A 22,486-nucleotide genomic window follows, 5' to 3' on the forward strand; every position below is an offset into this window, starting at 1 on the left:
ATGGATTTTTGGAAGTTTTTTGGTTTTGTGAGAATTTTAAAAGAATCCATTCAACTTATTCCAAAAAATTGAAAAAATCTTGGGATTAATAACCATTTTTTACCTTCTTTTCACCTCAATATTCTTTTTATTTTTCAAATTCACCTCTGATTCTTTGTTAAGAGACATGTTTATTAAAGAATCCATCATTCCTATTTCTAGTATACATGATTCTTCACTAGGTAATCTACTTTTAGGATTAAACAAAATTTTAAACTTGTTTTAGCCATTGATTTTTCATTCTTTTTTTTCTATTTATTCATCTCAATTTTCTCCACCAACACAATAATTTTAATTTCTTCTATATCATATTATAATAAAACTTTAAATTTCAAAGATTTAGGTAGCAAGATTTTTAGATCATGCAAAAGGCTTGTTTTCACAATGTTTTATACCACAATTATTGTTATTGGATATTTTTACTTTTGTTTATCCATAGCAACTCCTTTTTTAGCTACTTCTAACTTATATAATTTTTCAATGGTTATTATTTTCAAGATTTTCGCGTATATTATTTATCTATATTTATCGATCGTTTGGGTGATGGCCTTAGTGGTTTCAATTGTTGAAGAAGGTAATTATGGTGTTATGGCTCTTAGAAAAGCTGGAAAAATAATTAAGGGAAATGAGATGAAAGGGTTTATTTTAAATATTATGTTCAATTTATTGGCTTTAATTATTTATTTGGGTACTCAAATTATTATTAAGAAATGAACTTTTAACAAGAATAATTCAATGTTGATTTTGGTTAATGGTTCTTGTTTATTGAAGGTGTTTGAGCTAGTAAATTATACGGTTTTATATTTCCATTTCAAGAAAGAAAAAGGGGAAGAAGAGATTATTCAATTGCAAGAAAGTATTGAATATAGCAAGATCTATGATTTACCATTAATAATTGGTGGTACAAATTAGTTGAGATCGATCGTTGCAATCAGTTTGTGTCGATTATGACTATGTACTTTTCAATAAGAGAGTTATCAACTCAACGTCTCTATCGTTTGTAGACAAAAGAAAAGTAAAACAAATGTGAGTCTAGTTCAACATGATTATGTAATTTGTAATAGGTCAATGTTTGGGCCTATTTTATTCTCCTTCCCCCCCCCCCCCCCCTTTATATATTGTACCTCCTAGTGCCTACTTGTGGAAAACTACTCAAAGAAATAATACAAAACAATATTTATTGCAAAAGAGTAAGCTTCGAATTTTGGACCTCAAGAACATGTTGCTTATGATATTTCAAGAAATAAATGTAAACGCAATAGAACGATTATATTACTCCAACCGTGTTCAAATTTGAACAAGTCAACAAATGATTTTAGAAACATAATTAGGTTAGCCAGTATCTCTTAAGTCGTGCTTTGTAACACCTCACAGTTCTACTCTTAGAATCTGAATCTTCTGTTGTAAGTATAAACATCGCACAGGTCTGCATTAGTTGATTGAGTTGACTGGTTAGCTTTGTTGTAACGTTGTTGATAATATTTATTGCATATGTTATCTATTTCACGAAGTTATGTGCTTACATGTTCATACTTCATATATATGGAGTTGGTTGATGATCTCTACAGTGTATTGATATTGCATTTGCTCTTTCTTTGTTAAGTACATGGCATATTTCGACAGCTGCTTCGTGACCTCAATTATGAGTCCAACGTTTCTTGAATCCAAAGGTGAGCTGCTTCTTCCGAGCTGCTATGGGTTCATCTTTTCCCTCTGGTCCTTTTTTCAGACTTAGACTGATTTTATTTTGGGGTTGCATCCCCATATTCTAGAATTTATAGATATTGAGGTACACGACTTTCAGGTTCTTGAGAGAGTGGGGGTTTCTGCGAATGTTTTGATAGTGGTTGATATGAAGACTTGTTTTGCTTATTAAAAATGTTGTTTTAAGTGATTAATTGCTTGTGTATTAGCAAATTATTGGTTCTCCTATCAGAGATTTAATGTGGAGGCCTCTCATGACGGTCGGACGGTCGGTTGGATCGTGACACTTGGAGATGCAATCTGAATATAAGAGAATTTTTCTGGCTCAGCCGCCTCAAAACCCTTGTTGGTGATTGATATATACAACAATAAACAAACAACATTATTCATTCAAAAAGAGAGAGCTAGCAAGTCTTTTCAAGAACTCAAGCATCAAAGAACACACTGCAAGGGATCTGGTCCTGGAAAGACTGCATACATGAAAAAGTCAAAAGACAGTTGTCTAAAAGCTGTCATGCCTGACATGGTTTGTGCACAGCTTTTCAGAGTAGCAGGCTCTCAGCCAATGACCATGTCCCAAGGGGTTTGTGTCCATTTGATATAGTCTCTTCTCACAAGAAACAAACCCAAGATTTGGTAAACAAAGTTTTGAATTTCTGAAATTCATAAGCTCAAAAAGAAAAGGTCATCTTTAAGGAAGAACACTGCTCATACTCAACAAGGGACCTGATGGAATGTTGAAGCGCCTTGTTATATTTGAGTTTTGTATCTTATGTGCTTATGTTGTAAATCTACTCCTAAGTTATAAAGGATAGTACATCGGTTGCTTGTCTAAGTCTTTAGTTTGAGTCGTATTAACTAGAGTTAGTTAGTCGAATCATCTATATTTTAGTCAAGCCTTTTTACATCATTATTTTGATGTTGGTGGCTAGAGTTAGCCTTGGTGGGTTCTTGAAGTCTAGATCTACTAGAACTAGTTGGTTTAGTGGGCAATATAGTTATTGCTTTGTTTTCCTTTGTAGTAGAGTTGCTACAGTAAGGGGGGAGGAATTAAGAGTGTAATTCCTAGGTTGCAAGAGTTTGTAATTTGAAACTTTGCTCCGTTTGGATTGAAATCTTGTGAGTACATGTCGTGGTTTTCGCCGCCCTTGAGCAAGGGGGTTTCCATGTAAAATCCTTGTGCTTTATTTACTCTGAGCTATTTATTTTCCGCACTATTATTCTATCTGGGACCTGGTCCTGTGATCACTAGTGGACGCCTACATTCTAACAATTACAAATATGGTAGTCTTGTGATTTAACTGTCTCGAAAAGCTGTGTTTTTGAAAAAATTGCTCTTTTTTATGTGTTAGAAAGGAAATGGTTCTGGACGGTTGGTTATTGTGGTGAAACCCAAAGAAAAATGTTACCGGGTACTTGCATATGAGGTGGTGCCCAAAGGAAAATGATTCCCAACAGGTATATGGATGGCAACAATCCCCCCTACCTCACAGTAGAGCGGTTGTGGAGGGGGTGTATACCGATAGGATCGTTGGTCATTGCATTGCATTTCATATTGTTACATGTTCATATTGATTCTATTTGTTATATTGATTGAACTAGTTGGACTTTTCTGAGTGCAGGGTTATTAATATTCTTTATTTAACATAGCTACTAGTCTTGTTTGGTCAGCCTATAATGTCTAATGAGTATTCGTGATTTTGTACTCAGCTTGCTGCATCTTTTCTGATGTAGATCCCAGTACTAGCAGCACCCGTTGACTTTAATCATACAGAGAGAGTGCTTGTGACTTGAAGTTTGCATAAGTTGGAAGGAATGCAACTAGAAATTTGGGTCTTAGATACTTCAGATTTGATACAATATTTCCTTCATCAAGCAAGAGAGGACCGGAAAGGCTATTTAATATCAGAGACACGGGAAGAAGTGAGTAGATGTTAAAGAGTACTGCAGGAATAGAACCTGATAATTGATTATCAGTCAAGTACAAAAATGCAACTTTGCTTACATTACCGATATCCTTCGGAGTTTGGCCCTTGATTCTCTTTCCCAGACAAACTGAAGTTCAGCAGCTTTGTGGCATTTCTAACAGAAGGAAGGATTATACCTGTGAGGCTATTGTTACTCAAAGTTCCGGTACATACCATGACTTTTTCCACATTTCACCACAGAGTCTATTGAAAGCCAACGAAAGTACTTGAACTCTCTGATGTTGAAATAGACTTATTGGAATTCTTCCTTGGAGTTGGTTGTTTTGAATATCAATCACTTGCAAGCGAGGAAAGTGGCCAAGGCCATAAGGGATATGCCACTGTAGAAGATGTTGTTGAGCACACTTAGAAAGGACAATTTGACCAAAGACGGGGAAATTGTGCCCTGAAGTTGCAAATTAGGAAGAGCTAAGGCCAAAACTTCTTTGCCCTTTTGAACTACAAGTGACACCAAACCAAGAAGTATTCTCCAATTATTGTCCAAATTATGACTACGTCTTGTAACAAGAAGTAAACGATATAAATAAGAAGCATTTAAACACAGTTGTGGCTACCAAGTACAGACCATTTTGCTCTGAGGTTTCATCTTTATATTTAGCAACAGAGTTATTTGGTGGGATTATGTCTGTTAAATTACTTTCTTATAGACACAGTTTACAGAAAGATTTCGTACGAGTACATGAGCAATAACTACACTATTTCAAATTTATCTATATAATGTAGACTAGGCAATAGTCCGTTCTTATGAAAACTATACCTCATTATGAGGTTAGCAACTCTTCTGAATTCAGAACTAATGTTTTTCTTCTCTTAATTAAACTCCTATTACTATAGGAATTGCAAAATTGTTTACGATACATAGCCTTTGACACCTTCTCAGAATTGTTATCGTTACCTCACAGTGATTGAAGCTGAAAGTTTTCTTGGCTTATGTGATCCTCGCCTTTCTTGACTTTATTTTCTTTTGCTCCCCATTCTGCATGTTTGTCTTCTGTTGATGCTGAAAAAAATGCAAGTGTTTGTACTCGTTGAGATTGTCTGTCGTGAGGCAAGTTCATCATTCACAATGCATTTATATTCTCGATTCATCCTATTTTAGCTTGACCATCTTTGAGTTGAAAATTTTCCTGTCTAGCTAAGTCAGCAGCAGCTTTTGCCTCATTGATAGCCTGCTTTAGGATGTCTCTCAATTTGTAATCTTCTTCCTTTGCTGCTTTACTTCTTTGCTCGGCTTCTTTAAGAGACTCGTTGAGCTTAGTAGCTTCGTGTATAGCAAGATCTCTTTCTTCTTGAACCTCTTTTATACATTCGATGAAGCTCGTTTCTTTCCCATTCCAAGACGAAAGTGACTCATCCGCCTCTAATTTCAATCTCTCTGCTGTGTTCCTATACAATTCTGTTTCCCTTTTCGCTTCATCCAAAAACATTTTATATCTAGCCTTAGTGCTTTCGACAATCTCTTTCAGATTTCTAACCTCCTTTTTCACTAGTCCTAATTCTTGTTGTGTAGCACAAAGCTTCTCTTTCGCCTCAGATGCTTCGTAAGAAACTTCCTTCAACACCAACGCCAAATCATCTAAAGCCTTTCTGCTCTTTTCCTCTGCCTCATTTGCCAATTTCATTTCTCTTTTTAGCAAACTCATCTCATCATTCAAAGCCTTGGCCTTTGATGATGCAATCTTCTGGTTCTCGTTTCTTATTTCCTTTTCAGTTGAATTTTTAGTCTCTCCATTGTAACAAGTGTCGAAAGATTCAATCTTTTCATGAAGAGAAGCTATTTCAAGCATGGATTCTTCAAGTTCAATCTTGATTTCTTCAAACTGTCTTGTCTTAGCTAACCAAGCATCAAATATTTTGGACTCTGATAACTTCTTGTTCTCCAATTCATCTTCTAATTCTTGAACCCTTCTCTTAAAATCGGATAACCAATCCGTTACACGAATCTTGAATGCTTTTACAGGACTAGATACATCTTTTTCTGGTATCTTGAGATCACATTTTATCGCCTTTTCGAGCTCCAACTTCAAACACTTGATATTCTTATCTTTTATCTTTAACTCTTCTTGTTTGTTAGTAAGCAATTCCTTTAAAGTCCTAACTTCTTCATAGAGTTCACTTGATGTTATTCCATCACTTGCCTTGTGGACTACTTGTTTTATCTCACTTAGTTCATTTATTGCTTTCTTCTTTTCTCCTTCAACAAAACATAATTGTTCTCTTGTCTCTCTCAAATCCTCCTCAAGTTTTTCCATTTGTTCTTGCATAACAACACGTCTATCAGTTCGATTCTACACACACAAAAAAACAAATAAATATCTAATTTTTGGACGAATTGATACAAAAATGATTACGCCACAATCCCAAACTAGTTGGAGTCGACTATATCAATTCTAAGTATCCATTTGACATAAAATTTGCATAGTGAGCACCTAGATAGTAAGTAAAGTCACAGCTTTTTATAATACCTTAGATGAATGGTTAAAAGAGGGCTTCATTTCAGGAGAAACAAGGGCATTGGTATCAATTTGTGATCCCAAAGCATCACATCTACAAAGTTTGGATGCAGAAATTGTTTTTGAAATGATTGAAGAATTTCTCCTCTTTCCAGAATCATTATTGGACCCTACTCTGCAAATCCTCCAAAAATATCAAATATTCAATAAACGATACAAAAAAAACGTCAGATCTTTTCATCTGTCTAAGCCTTGATGGTAGATAAAACATGACTAGTAAAATAATTAAGGTGCGTGCAAGTTGTGTTATACCTTGACTTGGAACATAACGTCATGCGTATGTGTCTGGAATCACTATTCATTGATGATTATTCTTGATCTTGGAAAACTCAGAAAATATATCAAAAGTTTTACTTTAATTATGCATACAAAAATTGGTGGTAGAGAAGAGTAAAAGGCCCCTATATACAAAGTTGGAAGTTTGCAGGTTTTACTTGTAACGGCAAAAGTCCATAAATTGCAACATATAAAAAACAGTAAATGTTGAGAGACGATATGTAATTTAATAACATAACTAATTGGGAGGTTTAACAGTTTCAACCTTGTATTTTTAATAATGTGATTTGTTAATTAATAAGTCTAATACATAAATGTGTCATTTAATTTGACTTCATTTCATATTTATGTTCTCCAACTTTGGATGTGCACAAGTAGACACTTAATTAACTTGTTTAAAGTTGAACGAAAAGACATATATATCATACGTGGCATCCTACGTGTCAATTTGTGTCATACATGGTGTTCTATGTGTATTATGTCTACACGTTCAACTTTATACAAGTTCAAGTGACTACTTGTGCATACCCAAAGTTGGAGAGCATAAATATGATATGAGATCAAGTTAAAAAATACATTTATGTATTAGGCCTAATTAATATAATAAAAGTAAATATATGTGATCACACAAATTAAATAATAAGATGCTTCCTGCTTCTTTCAATAAATACTATATTGCTCGTAGTCCATGCCTCCTTTGGCATGAAAGTCAATTAATAGTTTCTTTCCTAGTCCCTAGACTTTTTATTTTTTTCTTTACGAAAATCGACGAATAGAGTCATTTTGAAATGCAAAATTGCAATTGAACGGTACTACAAATAAAAATGATAGAAAATATTTCATCGAAGAGCATGTATAATTGTTGGTAAAATTATCCAAAAGTTATTGAAAATACCTGGGTTTGATTCCACATAGCTAATTTTTCATATATATTTTTGAAAAATTGACAATGTAGCATCTGTCAGTTTAACGTCGATTTTTCTTTTAAAAATCTGATCCTGTCCGTCGATTTTGATCCTTTTTTTAGCAGTGGGCATGTTTAATGCAGCGTCTGAATTCGTCTAGGGATTGGGAAGCATGGTTATTTTTTTTCATTTTTGTTTTGTTTAATCAATGCTATGCCGCTCTAGTTTAATAAACTATAATTCAATGTTATTTTATTCTCTAATAACTACTGCAACAAGTACCTTAATATAGTTTGTTTAGCTCAAGTTACAATTGCCAATTGTCACTAATTAAGTATATCATGTCTCAAATAATAGTTTCAAATACAAGTATGCACATTTTCGGTTTTATCTTCCACTTTAATGTGAGATTCGCTTAAGGTGTGATATGCATTCATGTTTCAAAAGTTTGTTTGCGTAGAATTTTATTAGTCCTTCTACTACTATGGATAAAGGTTTTTTCCACCGAAAATTAGTGAGAATTTGTGCTATAAAACATGATTTTTTTCACTCATTTCTCAACGAATCAACTCACTAGAAAAATACATGACGGGAAATAGATTCTCATTAAAATATTGAGAAACTTTCTAACCATATGAAACAACAACAATAACATACCTAGTATACCCCACAAAGTAGAGTCTTTAGAGGGTAAGTGTACATAGACCTTACCACTACCTTAGAGGTAGAGAGGTTGTTTCCCATAGACCCTTGACTCAAGAGAAAAAATAATTCAAATAAGTATACAAAAAGAAATAGCGAAAAATGAAGACAATCATGACAAAATACCACAGACAACCTCAAAAATCATCATAAACGGTAGTCATAACAAGATACCACATAATCGAAGTGTAAACAAACTACAAATAATAACCAAAGTCAAAGGACAAAGAAAACAACTATTACTACGTCTAATAGTACAGAAGAATAAGCGAGACAACATTCAACTATCTAACTAGCTTCCTACCCTAGTATGTGTCCTACATAACCTCCTATCTAAGGTTATGTCCTCGATAAGCTAAAGTTGTATCATTTAATGTCTAATCACCTACCTCTATACTTATTTGGCCTACTTCTACCCCTCCTCAAGTCATCCATAACTAACCTCTCACACCTCTGCACTAGGGCATCCGTGCATCTCCTTTGTCCATGTCAGAATCATCTTAATCTTGTTTACCACATTTAATTGTCCTCTATCGACGAGGTCACTCCTACCTTGTCTCACCTATTTTCATTTCTAACCTTGTCTCTCCTGGTATGCACACACATCTGTTGGGTTTTAAAAGGTGTGAATGGAAAATGAAGAGTTGCAACTTTTATGAAGAGTTGTGACTTTGATGAAAAGTTGCAACTTTTATGAAGAGTTGTTACTTTTATGAAAAGTTGCGACTTTTATGAAAAGTTGCGACTTTTATGAAAAGTTGTGACTTTTATGAAAGGTGGTGACCTTTCCGAAAGATTGTGACTTTTCCAAAGGTTTGTGACCTTTCCGGTAAGGCACAATAAGAACCTTTTCACACTACCCTTGTTTTCTATAAATTGGAATATGTCCTCTCAGGATAGAATGATCTCAATCACCAGTGTATTGATACCCAAAACGCTGGTGTCAGCGAGCCACTCAACGGCAGTAAAATACACTTAGAATACTAGATTTAGTAGTAGAAGAAGTCTAGAAAAATTCTATTTTTAAAATGAGAGGAAATTCCTCAATTTATAGAAAACAAAGGGTAGTGTGAAAAGGTTCTTATTGTGCCTTACCGGAAAGGTTCCAAACCTTTGAAAAAGTCACAATCTTTTGGAAAGGTCACCACCTTTCATAAAAGTCGCAACTTTTCATAAAAGTCACAACTTTTCATAAAAGTCACAACTTTTCATAAAAGTCGCAACTCTTCATAAAAGTTGCAACTTTTCATCAAAGTCACAACTCTTCATAAAAGTTGCAACTCTTCATTTTCCATTCACACCTTTTAAAACCCAACAATTCAAACACCAGCGTTTTGGGTATCAATACACTGGTGATTGAATTGTTGGGTTTTAAAAGGTGTGAATGGAAAATGAAGAGTTGCAACTTTTATGAAGAGTTGTGACTTTGATGAAAAGTTGCAACTTTTATGAAGAGTTGTTACTTTTATGAAAAGTTGCGACTTTTATGAAAAGTTGCGACTTTTATGAAAGGTGGTGACTTTTCCAAAGGTTTGTGACCTTTCCGGTAAGGCACAATAAGAACCTTTTCACACTACCCTTTGTTTTCTATAAATTGAGGAATTTCCTCTCATTTTAAAAATAGAATTTTTCTAGACTTCTTCTACTACTAAATCTAGTATTCTAAGTGTATTTTACTGCCGTTGAGTGGCTCGCTGACACCAGCGTTTTGGGTATCAATACACTGGTGATTGAGATCATTCTATCCTGAGAGGACTTATTCCAAATCAAACCTCGGATACTAGAGGGGAATAATTTCCTTAAGGGGACACTGTGCATTCAGTGGGCTTGATCTTCTTTCTGTTTTTCCAGATTCTGGTATGTGTTACAGATTTTAAATTTGTGAATTAATTTATGTTCTTCTGTTCTTCACTGGTTCATTAAACTTTGGTAACTTCGTGTTTCTGCAAAGTTTGTTGGAATTAGTAAGATTCTTTAAAGGCATAATACATATATTGACCCCTAAACTTGGCTTCAAATTTTAACTTTGACCTTTAACTTTGTAAGTGCACAAATAGGCACTTTAACTATCCAAAACTTAAACAAAAAAACACTCGGATCCTACCTGGCAAAATGCGTGAAATACACTCAAATTAGACGCGTCAGATGGAAAAATTCAGGGGGTCAACAGTAAAAAAAGCATTGAAAGGACAATTAAACCCTTTTTATATTTTTTTCAACAATTTTCCCCTCTTTTTTGCATTATTTGTTGTTTACTGCAAAATGCAAGTGACATTTAATAAAAAATTTTGTTATTACGAAAAAAAATTATAATGAAGTTTTTTTTTGGCAAGAAGGAAAAAGGAACACGTGTAGTACTAATTTTTTTTTTTGAGATTCAATCAATTTTTTTTGTCTTTGAAATATTTCTAGCTGTTAATTACTGTAATTTATAGTACTTTCTAAGAAATTTTCAAATAATTTATATTATTTCATTTGTCCGAATTTATGCGTCACCGGTAAAATTTGAAGAGTCAATCAGATCTTTTATATATTTTTATATCTTTTAAATATTTAAGTAATTAATTATCGTGATTTATAATATTTTATACAATTATTTAGTATGGTAAAAGAAATTTAAAAGAAACACGTATCCTTCAATAGTAAAATATGGGTCCCCCTTTTTTTTTACAGGTTGACCTCTTGTCTGTATAGTCTTTTTTTGTCCAGAAGGAAAAAGGAACACGTGTCGACCCCAAGGTCCCCTCTATTCCCGCTTATTATATTATATACTAGTGATGAAGAGCCCGTGCTAATAATTAATTTAAAAGTTAATTTTTAATTGACGTTAAATAAATAGTTTTAAATTTTAAATTTGAATAAATTATATATATTTATATGGTAGTAAATGTTCATGTTAACTCTAAAATGAATACATCACTATTAATAAAGCTTGAAGTTTAAAGAAAAATCCTTAAATGACCAAAATAACCCTTAAACTCAATTTTAATCACAAAAAACATACATGTCCACGGTGTGGTGGCTGATTCATCAACTAATTTTTTGTATGTTTTTTCAAAAATATTTTAGTTGCTAATTTGTTATAATTTATAAAAATCATTAACGTCATTTTCGAATAACTTATAGTATTTGTTAACTTTCAATATATATTGTTCCATCTATTCAAATTCATGTGTCACCAATAGAATTTCAAGAGTCAACAAAAAATTTTCTAAAAAAAATATATTTTAATTATGATTTATAGTACTTTTAAATATAATGTATAGTGTGTTTGTAGGCTCTTATTAGATTGAAAAAATATTTTAAATTAGTAATTATTGTAATTAATAGTGTATATTACGTAATTTTCAAATTTGTAATAATTTTTTTAAAATAGTAAGTCTAATAATTTATAGTATCTTAAATGTAATCTTTGAATACACATAAATTAAAAAAAGAAATAAGACAAATAAATTATAAATTGAATAATTGACATTTTCAAATATTAATTTACCACAAAATGAAAGTGAAGGAAGAAGTTGTGAGGCAAAAATAAAGAGAAATTATTTGAAAAGGTGTCAAATAGACAGGAAAACGGGCCCATATGCATTGAATAGTTGGCAGCCATTGAGTGGGTCACTAACACACGTGGCAGCGTGTGCATTTCACGCTTTTGACTCCAAAAATCGCGTGTTTATTTATTTAAAGGTAGGATAGTTAAAGTGCCTATTTGTGCATTATGAAAGTTGGAGGTCAAAGTTAAAATTTGAAGCCAAGTTTAGGGGCCAATATATGTATTATGCCTTCTTTAAACACAGATTGACAACAATTCTTCTTTAAGGAAAAATATTTCGTATATTTTTTCTAATCTGTTTCTGATTCTAGTTTTAATTTTCTAGTTGTGAAAATGTTCTTAAACTTTATTGTGTCTTACCAAGTTCTTCAAAGTTTTGTTCTAAGTATCTTGGAAATACAAGACGAACAACAACATCTCGTTATCCTCATCTTCAAAACTTTCATCTTGTGAATGTGGAAGTTCTTGACTCAGTACACTCACTCTATACATGTAAAGGATAAGAGACTAATAAAATCAACAGTCCTCTTCTTCGTGTATCTTTTCTTCTATAATTTATGTACGTGTTTATTAGTTTACTGATTTCACTAAGAACCTTCAAGTTTATCAAGTAATTAATTAAGAACACAAACGTACGGTAAACTAAATATGTTTGTTGAGAATTTAGATAAAACATACATTCCAGAGTTACAGGTCAATTTATCCAATCTAGTTGCATGTCCACTTTAGTTAGTGTAGATAATAAAATTCGCGTCGAGAAAATAGTAATCAAGAACGGAGAAATATCACAACAATCGTATTTATTATTTTAAAGTGCGAGTGTTACAATCTCTATGATTCCTCTGAATTCGCTTTTTCAAATATAAATTCAAGGGCTCTTGAGCTTAATCTTGAATTTGTCTTGAACTTGATCTTGGATTCAAGGGCTTTAAAGCTTGTTCTTGAATCTTTGATTAACTTGAACTTTATCTTGACTTTTACTTGAATTTAAGGGCTTTGAGCTTGTTCTCATATAGAATTTTATGGCGTTTGTACCACGGACTTTCTCTAGCTTCTTGTTTAGAATTTTCGGTCCATTTTCTGAATTATGAGGACCCCAATTTATAGTTTTAGAGTAGAGGAGTTATGATTGGAACATGATTTCATTCGCCAATCAAATTTAAGTGGCATGACATATGGGCTTCATGGAGCGGACTTGTCATTTTTGACACATGTCATAATTCTATTGGCTTCTTGTTTGACTTGGCATGCCACATCATTTACCACATGGCACCAAAAAATGGGCCTCTAGGATGAGATGAAATTGGGTTTAGCGAATCGGGCTTCATCTATTATAGCCCAAATCAATTAAATTGAATTTTAATTAAATTCATATTTATTGGACTTAAATAATTAGCCAAATTATATTAATCCATAATATTTATTTGAACTAATATATTTATGAATTTAATATAATTCAAATCATTTTATAAATTTATATTTAATAAATTTTAATGATTAACGTTAGCTAACTGAAAAACAAGTTTACTACCCACAATATGATTGTTGATCAAAGAATTAAATAATTTTGTGTAGGATAATATAAGTAAACTAATTAAACAACTCAAAATTAGTGATAACCAGGAAGTCTGAAATCGCACCTTTTTTTTTTTGGTTTCCCACCCGGTGTCCGGAGCCCACATTGGAGCTCCGACTAAATTCGGATCGCGCAGGCTCATTCGGAGGTGGCGCTCCCAACATGATTTTCTCCATACCCAGGGCTCGAACCCAAAACCTCTGGTTAAGGGTGAAGCACTCCCACCAGTGCACCACAACCCATGTTGGTCTGAAATCGCCCTTTAAGAATGTGTTTAAGATGTATTTATAGGGTTAGAATTTGACCTTGGGCCGATTTACGTCTTCTAGTCCAAACCTGGCTTAGACAGACTGAAAAACGCACGTGTGTTGTAACCATGAATGGACCTACATGGAGCTGAGAGGGTTCGTCCGAACCCCTCACTTAAAAAATTATATTGTACATGTATGGGCGTTAAATTTGTAATTTGCGTATATATATCAAAAATACTAAACCCCCTTAACACAACACTAATACACAGTGCACAAAGTTGAGGGTGATTAAGATCTACATCTACCCATAATAACTGAGATTGAATCTCAGTGGATGGATTTTCATTGTTATTTTTGCTTCAGACCTATCTTCTCATTTTTCTTTTTTAAATTAGTTTGTCAACTAATTTTTTTGGGCAAGACTTTATCAACTTTTTCAAATAGCTTTATATTGTAAATTTACGTGTTTCTTTCAATTATTAAATTAAATATATAGTAATATTTGAATCAAAAACTGATTTCCAAGTAAATATTATTATATATTTAATAATAAAAATATTTAGTTTAGATTAAAATTATTGAATTTAAGCTCGTTCATACTTGTTTATATCTAAACCAACCCTACTAATTTATCAACACTATTAACATGCTTACTTTTTCTCGAAGGAAAATTCTAGGTCCATCGCCATCTTACTAAAAAATATTGAATTTTATTCTTTTTTGTAGTGACGTTCTTTAAAACTAACTAGACTTAAACTTGTGAAATATAAGAAATTCTAAGGTTAATAGACATGTTACAATTTAGTCTTTATACCAATATAACGCCCAAACTACCCTTAAGAATCAGGTAGTTCCTATTGCAAATGTTTTTAATCCACTGGTGGAGGAAATAATACAGGAAATGGAAAATGAAAAAAGTAGAATGAATCAAGGCCAAAGTAGCTCGGAGGCTCCAGCAATACCAAAATATCCTATATGAAGTTGGTAACGTGGAACGTAAGAGGTTTGAATAAAGCAAAAGGAGTTGAAGGTGTTCTTAACAGAGACAAATGTAGGTTTGATTGCTATAATTGAATTGAAAATTGAGTCAAAGAGATTTCTTCCTCAAGGATTGTGAAAAAGATTGCATATGGATGGAAATGGTGCAACAACTACCAACAAACACTCTAACGGCCGGAGGAAGAATATGGTTATTATGGGATCCCTGACTTTACTCACACTCATTCCAGTAGCCAATATATCCACGGGATAGTAAAGGTTTATCGAGACAATATGGATTTCCAATTCACTGCTATTTATGGCTTACATAACATAAGAGACAGGGGTCATGTATTATGGGCCGACCTAAAAGGCATAGCTGATCAGATGCTACACCCATGGTTAATTATGGGAGACTGATAACGTTCAAATATACTTCTTGAAAAGAAATATAAACGATCGTATGCAATATATTTACCCAAATATGAGTCGGGATCGATCTCACTGAGAATATGAAAGAATATTGTCAATAGCAAATATTTAACTCGATAGTCGTTATATAAAAATGGGGGGATTTAAATTGAAATAAAATAAAAACAATAAAAAGATAGTTTTGAACTAAGTATTTACTTATATTCAGATTATTAAAAGTAATTAGGAATGTGTTCCCCATAAGCTCATAACGCGGTAATCCTAATAATAGTAATCATTTTCTAGTGTATTACATGCAAAGTGATAAGTTAGGTATCTCTAAATCCTTGGTCCGGCATCTAGAAAATTTCATCCCGCAAAAATTACCAGACAAATAAAAGAAAGCCTATTATCATCTCCTAAATAAAGTAACACTTTTTATTTCGCTTCAATAACATGCAGGGCAAGTTCTAGACTAAGATGCAAAACATGGAATAAACAAAATCTCACCACACATGGCACAAGTATCAATCAAGATGGATCAGTTCCACTTCTAAGAGAGGCAGGATCATAACAAATTACAAAATAAAATAAGTTATATACAATGTCGCAACCATGAACCTTGTTTTATTTAAAAGATATATACAAGGAAAATGACTTAGTTTTTGAAAAATCGATCAAACTTATGGTTTAAGAGAAATCGAATTTCCAAAAGAACAGAGTCGCCACTTAATTTTTTAGTAAAAAATCAAGAAAAATACAAGATTTTTTCAAAAGACTTAAACAGATAAAATCAATTGAAAAAGGGTTCGAGTTCAAATGTACATTCCGAGAAGGTGTTAGGCCCTCGGAATGTCCGCTAACTTGCGGTTGACCGGCGATTTGACTAAAAATGATTTCGACTAATTCTAAAATTTTAACTAAGTAAAAGAACTCATTTGTTTTGACTTGTTTTGAAATTTTAACTAAATAAAAGAACTCATCACGACTTTGACTAATTTTGAAATTTTAACTAGGTAAAATAACTCATTTATATTAACTATTTTTTTTTTTTTGAAATTTTAACTTGGTAAAAGAACTAATCTATCTTAACTTATTTATTTATTACTATTATTATTTTTATCATTTTTGTTTATTTTAAGGGGGAATGAACTAAAGGGGAATTTTCTAAGGGGGACTAACTTAAGTGCCAAGACAAATAAAATTAAAGCTAAGTATAAAACAAAGATACTTTAAAATATATATATATATATATATATATATATATATATATATATATATATATATATATATATATATAATAAATAAATAAATAAAAAATAGCTATCTTGAGGAATTTAATTAAATTAAACCATAGGATAATCAAAGTGTTAGTCAAATACAATATCAAATAAATAGGAAAGGGAAAGGGAAGACATTGAACTTGGGCCTTTTGGCCCAAATCCACAAATCTGCTAAACCTGCAAAAAATAAGTAAATTGGGCTTTTGGCCCCCTTTCCATCCTCCTTACTCACGATATACACCAAGTGTATATTCGATGTATACACCATGTATACCACTAATTCTCGGACTCCCGAACCTGTATTTTGTTTTAAATTCCTTAATTCTGCATTTTTCACTCTGCACCTTCACGTTTTGACCTATATACCATATTTTCTGACTGTATATCATTGTATACAGCAGGTATATTAGTCTATTTTCAGCTTCCCGGAACCTCAAAACCTGATTTACAGCCCTGTATTTCACTTTTGGAACATGTACGTCATTGTGATTGACTCGATAACGGTGTTGGGTTTCAATCCGACTCCAAATGCAAGGGAAGAGTCTTGTGGGCTCAAGGCAAATATCACATACAAAAGGAATACAACAAAGATTAATATTCACGCTTAAAGGGCGATTTTAACAAAATTTGCAACTATATACAATAAGAAAAAAAATAAAAAGAGTTGAGGAAAAGAAAATCACCAGTTGGTCATTCGAAAGAAAATTAAATATGTTAAAATCATGCTTAGACTATAAAACTAAATATGCTACAATCATGCTTGGACTATAACATATAATAGTTGTGCTCAAACTAACCGAAGTTCCGCTTAAAGAATTGAAACTTCACAAGAGAATAAGGCAGCAGATGGAGGCGTATTGACAAAAATGCGAGAACAAAACAGAGACAACCATGAACTCATCCATTTTTTAATAATAACAACACATAGAGGAATATATGAACTAATCGAAATACTACTAACACAAGATATCTAATAAAATGATGAAGTAAAATAAAGAATGTATACTACTATGACATAATGAATATGTGTGTGTATATATATATATATATATATATATATCACGAGAATGCCAAGTGTAAGGAAGATTCATTTTATTTTATTTTACAGTAAGGCAAGTTAGACATGTCAAAAAAATGAGCATTATGAACAATAAATGACAGAATGCATTCTTCCTTTCATGACAAACACAAAGATTTAACTCTAATATCAAACCTAAATAAAAAATGGAAGAGAAAAAAAAATACAAAAATAAAAAAAATCACGAGCTACTAAACTTGCACTTGAACATCAAAACTATTTTAAACAAAACGACTCATGGATTCAGCCAACTTCCTCAAAACAGAATAAAACGAACCAACAGTAAGACAACTCAAACTTTTAACTATCAAACTTTCATCTCCAACAACTAAGGAGAAATATCAACTAAGACATTAAATTGAGAGATTATCGAACTTTAACAGTGAATCAAAATGAAACAGATGCATTCATGAGAGGGAGAGAAAGAACCAACAGAGAGCTACCAACCAACACTCTAACGGCCGGATGAAGAATATGGTTATTATGGGATCCCGCAAAGTGTGACTTTACTCACACGCATTCCAGTAGCCAATATATCCACGGGATAGTAAAGGTTTATCGAGACAATATGGATTTCCAATTCACTGCTATTTATGACTTACATAACATAAGAGACAGGGGTCATGTATTATGGGCCGACCTAAAAGGCATAGCTGATCAGATGCTACACCCATGGTTAATTATGGGAGACTTTAACACAATTTTACATATCGAGGATAGAAGCAACGGGGCTCCTGTCCAGGAAGCCGAAATAAGAGATTTCAACAAGTTCTTAGTAGAAACGGGAATGATGGAAATTGTGAGAAATATATATGAAAAGAATATTATTGAATTGATGTTGTTTACATTATTACATTGAGACCCTAGAATACAATCATTTATCAACCTATTCTTATTCTAATAAGATTGTATAAACCTATTCCTATTCTAACAGAAATGAAAGTCGTGGTAAGGGACTACACATGGACAAATCAACATGTCTACCGTAGAATAGATAGGGCAATAGTGAATGCTCACTGGATAAAGAAATGGGCACATATGGAGGTGAATATCATGGACCCGCGGTGCTCAGACCACTCTCATCTGTGTGTGGCTCTATCTACTGTTGAGAAGAAAAGGAATATACCGTTTAGATTCCTAAATTGCCTAGCAAGTCATCGAGAATTTTTTCACGTAGTGCAATGAGGTTGGAATGAACCAGCTTATGGAGATAGCATGAATAGAATTTGGATGAAACTTAAATATGTGAAAAATGGCTTGAAGAACCTGAATACAAATGAATTCTCGGGGATAGAATCCAAAGTGAAAGATTTTAGAAGACACCTCTCTAATATACAAGCACAAATGAGAAACGTGAATCATCAGACAACCTTATTTGAAGAGGAGAAAGTAATAAAGCAACATCTAGAGAAATGGAGCCATATTGAAGAATCAATCATGAAACAGAAATCAAGGATCCAATGGCTCAAGCTAGGCGATTCTAATAATGGTTTTTTCTTTGCGAGCATGAAAAATAGGGTTGCACACAACCACATCAGAAGTCTGGTGAATGAACAAGGAGCATTGATTCAGGCAATTACTAAAGAAATTTTGAGCTACTATAAGCAGTTGTTCGGAGCTTCCACCAGCCATCTACCTTGCGTGAATGTGGAAGTTATGAGATCAGGAGCAGTTTTGAATAGGCAACAACAACTCAGCCTTATTGAGTCTGTCACGAGAAAGGAAATTTTAGATGCTTTGAAGAAATTGATGATCAGAAAGCACCGGGAATAAATGGTTTCAATTCATTCTTTTTCAAGAAAGTATGGCACATAGTGGGATCCGATATTGAGAGTGCAGTGATGGATTTTTTTTCAGAACCTTAAGGATGTGCAAATCCATTAATTGCACATCAGTGACTTTAATTCCAAAGGTAAAGCACCCATCTTCTGTTACAGACTTTAGACCGATATCTTGTTTCATTGTAGTGTATAAGATTATTTTTAAAATCTCAACTACAAGACTTCAAGTTGTTATGGACTGCCTTGTGGATTCCAGTCAAGCTGCTTTTGTTTCAGGAAGGATTATTTCTGATAATATCATCTTAAGTCATGATCTTGTAAAAGGATACAACAGAAAGAGAATTTCCCCTAGATGCATGCTTAAGTTAGACATGAAAAGAGCATACGACTCAGTTGAATGGGCTTACTTGCAACAACTTCTTTATTGTTTGAACTTTCCCGATCAATTTATATGTTAGATCATGAGTTGCCTAACCACAATTTCATTTTCTATCCTTGTAAATGGGCAACCCATTGTACCCTTTGAGGCAAAAATAGGCTTGAGGCAGGGTGATCCGTTGTCACCTTTTCTTTTTGTTCTTACTATGGAGTACCTCAGTAGACTTCTGAAAGGGTTAAAAGGAAATCCGGGGTTCAAATTCTATCCCAAGTGTGCTAAATTACAAATAATCCAACTTGGATTTGCTGACGATCTACTACTTTTTAGTAGAGGGGAAGTGCAATCTACCCAACTCTTGTTCCATTGTTTCCAACAATTCTCCTCGGCCTTTGGTCTAGTTGCAAACCTACAGAAAAGATCTCTCTATTTCGGAGGAGTCACACAATTACAATATCAGATCATTGAAGCTTTGGGAGTGACTAAAGGTGATCTACCTTTTCGATATCTAGGGGTGCCCTTAAGCACTAAAAGACTTTTGCTAGTCCAATGCCAACCCCTAATAGAGAAAATGATCGGAAGAGTAACTTCTTGGACCTCTAAATTTCTTTCTTATGCTGGGAGAGTACAAATTATAAAAGTGTTCTCTTCTCCATTCAAGTGTATTGGTCTCAAATCTTTTTGCTTCCTAAGAATTTAGTTCAGGCTATTGAAAATTTTTGCAGAACTTTCCTCTGGACAGGGGGAGTGGATGTTTCAAAGAAAGCTTTTCTAGCTTGGGACAAACTTTGTATGCCTAAGACTGCAGGCGGAGTGAACTTTTTCATTATTTCTGCTTGGAGCAAGGCTGCTATTTGCAAACTCTTGTGGAATCTTAGCAATAAAAAGGATAAATTATGGGTTAAATAGGTTCACATGTATTATGTAAAGGGCGGAAGTCTATGGGAGGCCAATACAAACAAGCATCTTGGCTTATCAAGAAAAATTTCAAAGCTACGGAGTACGTGGAAGCTGTTGGTTACATAGAAGATCAATTCCAAAGATTGCAATATTTCTCTGTAAAAAAGATGTACCAATTGGTGCAAGGAGTGTTTCCAAAAGTAAGATGGAAGAAATAAGTTTGCAATACCCCTTCTGCCCCGAAATGATTGTTCATTATGATGTTGGTTGCTCATGGAAGGTTGTACACGAAGGATAGGATGATTCACTAGGGAATGAGTGTCAATCCAGTATGCCCTTTATGTGAATCAGAGAATGAGTCGATCTCACACCTTTTTTTTCAGTGCTCTGTTTCAGCATCAGTGTGGAACAAGCTACTACAATGGCTAGGACAGAGACGACAAGCAAAAGCATGGGAAGAAGAACTTACATTGGCAGTGAATCATCATAATGGGAATAGTGCTACATCAACAATTTATAGAATGGCCTTAACATGCTGCATCTATTATATGTGGCAAGAGAGGAACCAAATTGTTTTTCAAGGCAAAAGAAGAGAAATATCGAACCTTGTGAAGAGAATAATTCAAGACGTATATTTCAGAGGTTGTCTCAAAGTGAAATTAACTAATTACTTGATGATGTTGAACTACTATCCAAGTTAAAGTAGTCGATAGATGGTTAGGAGATGAAAAGTTATTAGTTGGGTTCGATCTAATCGGAATAGTTCTTTTTTTTAAGTTGTAAACTTCTCTTTGGTAATAAAATGCTTACTTACCAAAAAAAAAAATTACTACCGCATAAATACATAAATGTGTTATTTAACTTGGTCTCATTTCATATTTATGTCCTTCAATTTTGGATGTGCACAAGTAGACACTTGGACTTGTATAAATTAAAAAAGTAGACACATGAGTCTTATGTGACATAATTCATATAGGACACTACGTAGGACACAAATTGTCATGTAGGATGCCACGTAGGATGTGTGTGTCAATTTGTTCAACTTTATACAAGTTTAAGTGTTTACTTGTGCACACTCAAAGTTGAAAGGCATAAATGTGAAATAAGACAAAGTTAAAGGGCATATTGAGGTATTATGCCAATTACTACTTACTAGCATGCTAAACTTATTACTGTTAGGTAGGGGTGTTCACGGTTTGGATAAAAACCGATCCAAATCGAAAAACCGAACCAAACCGATTTTATTTAGGGTTTGATTTGGTTTGGTTTTAGATTTTTAAAAACCGATAGTATTTGGTTTGGTTATGGTTTTGTTCGAAAAAAATCGAAGAAATAACCGAACCAAACCGATAAATAATATACATAAATTTTATTATCATACATACATAATATACTATTTTATAAACAATTTTAAAAATCTTATATATGTATTCATCAAAATTTATTTATAATTTACTTATGAAAGTAAAAATGCCCAAGGTAAGAACATTTATCTTATTGGTTTCATGTATATGAGTGTCTATAACAATTCTTTGTGGTACTGAAAATGTCAATGTCTCTTCCTTCTAGGACAAAAGTAGTGAACTTTGAAGCTTTATTCATAGTAAATTCAATGATCGAAAGTTTCATAATGTCAGTCATTCTAACTATTTTCCATTTTGAATGGATTATTGTCACTTTTTTCACGTTTTGAATGAATTATTTCTTTTAATTTTATGTATATGATTAATAACCGAACCAAACCGAACCGAAACCGATAACAACCAAACCGATAAATGTATATTATATTAGGTTTGGTTTGATTTTGATAATTTTAAAACCAATTAAGTTGGTATGATTTTGATTTTGACCAATAACCGACCCAAACCAACCCGTGAACACCCTACTGTTAGGCTTAATTTATGGGGGAAATTGGACCAAATGCACATTTGGCATTCAAAAATTTTACCCAAAATAATATATACACTTTAGTCTTTTGCTTTTTTCTCTTTCTTCCCTCACATCCTCTAATATAATGTAGTTAAAGTTTTTTCAAAGCTCGATTTTAGAATTTGATGCGTTGTAAATGTGAATCGTTTCAATTGAATCATTTATTCAATACATAAACATGATTATATTCTTACCTTGACTTCAACTGGCAAATATGACTTTTAACTATGGGGTGCGTGCATA

The 22,486-nt window shown here is 33.1% G+C and overlaps 1 protein-coding gene and 1 pseudogene across 1 annotated transcript; one reads left to right on the forward strand and one right to left on the reverse strand.

Annotated features, from left to right (window-relative positions):
• Positions 1-951, forward strand: LOC125830570 (uncharacterized; annotated as a pseudogene).
• Positions 952-4,816: 3,865 nt separating this feature from the next.
• LOC125830575 (putative WEB family protein At1g65010, chloroplastic) lies at positions 4,817-6,519 on the reverse strand. The gene is made up of 3 exons (XM_049509754.1): positions 6,497-6,519; positions 6,197-6,359; positions 4,817-6,019 (listed from the first exon to the last, which is right to left on the reverse strand). The coding sequence occupies exons 1-3, from the start codon at positions 6,517-6,519 to the stop codon at positions 4,817-4,819; spliced, it is 1,389 nt and encodes a 462-aa protein (XP_049365711.1).
• Between the last annotated feature and the right edge of the window lie 15,967 nt (positions 6,520-22,486).

Source organism: Solanum verrucosum, unplaced genomic scaffold (assembly GCF_900185275.1).
Source record: "Solanum verrucosum unplaced genomic scaffold, falcon-dt-bn FXZP01000004.1, whole genome shotgun sequence".
Lineage (NCBI taxonomy): Eukaryota > Viridiplantae > Streptophyta > Magnoliopsida > Solanales > Solanaceae > Solanum > Solanum verrucosum.

Coding starts and splice junctions, on each gene's coding strand:
- LOC125830575 (XM_049509754.1), bottom strand. CDS start 6,519: ATGACGTTATGTTCCAAGTCAAG. Junction 6,360..6,496: donor ACGTTATGTTCCAAGTCAAG/GTATAACACAAC, acceptor GAGGATTTGCAG/AGTAGGGTCCAATAATGATT. Junction 6,020..6,196: donor CTTTTAACCATTCATCTAAG/GTATTATAAAAA, acceptor TTGTGTGTGTAG/AATCGAACTGATAGACGTGT.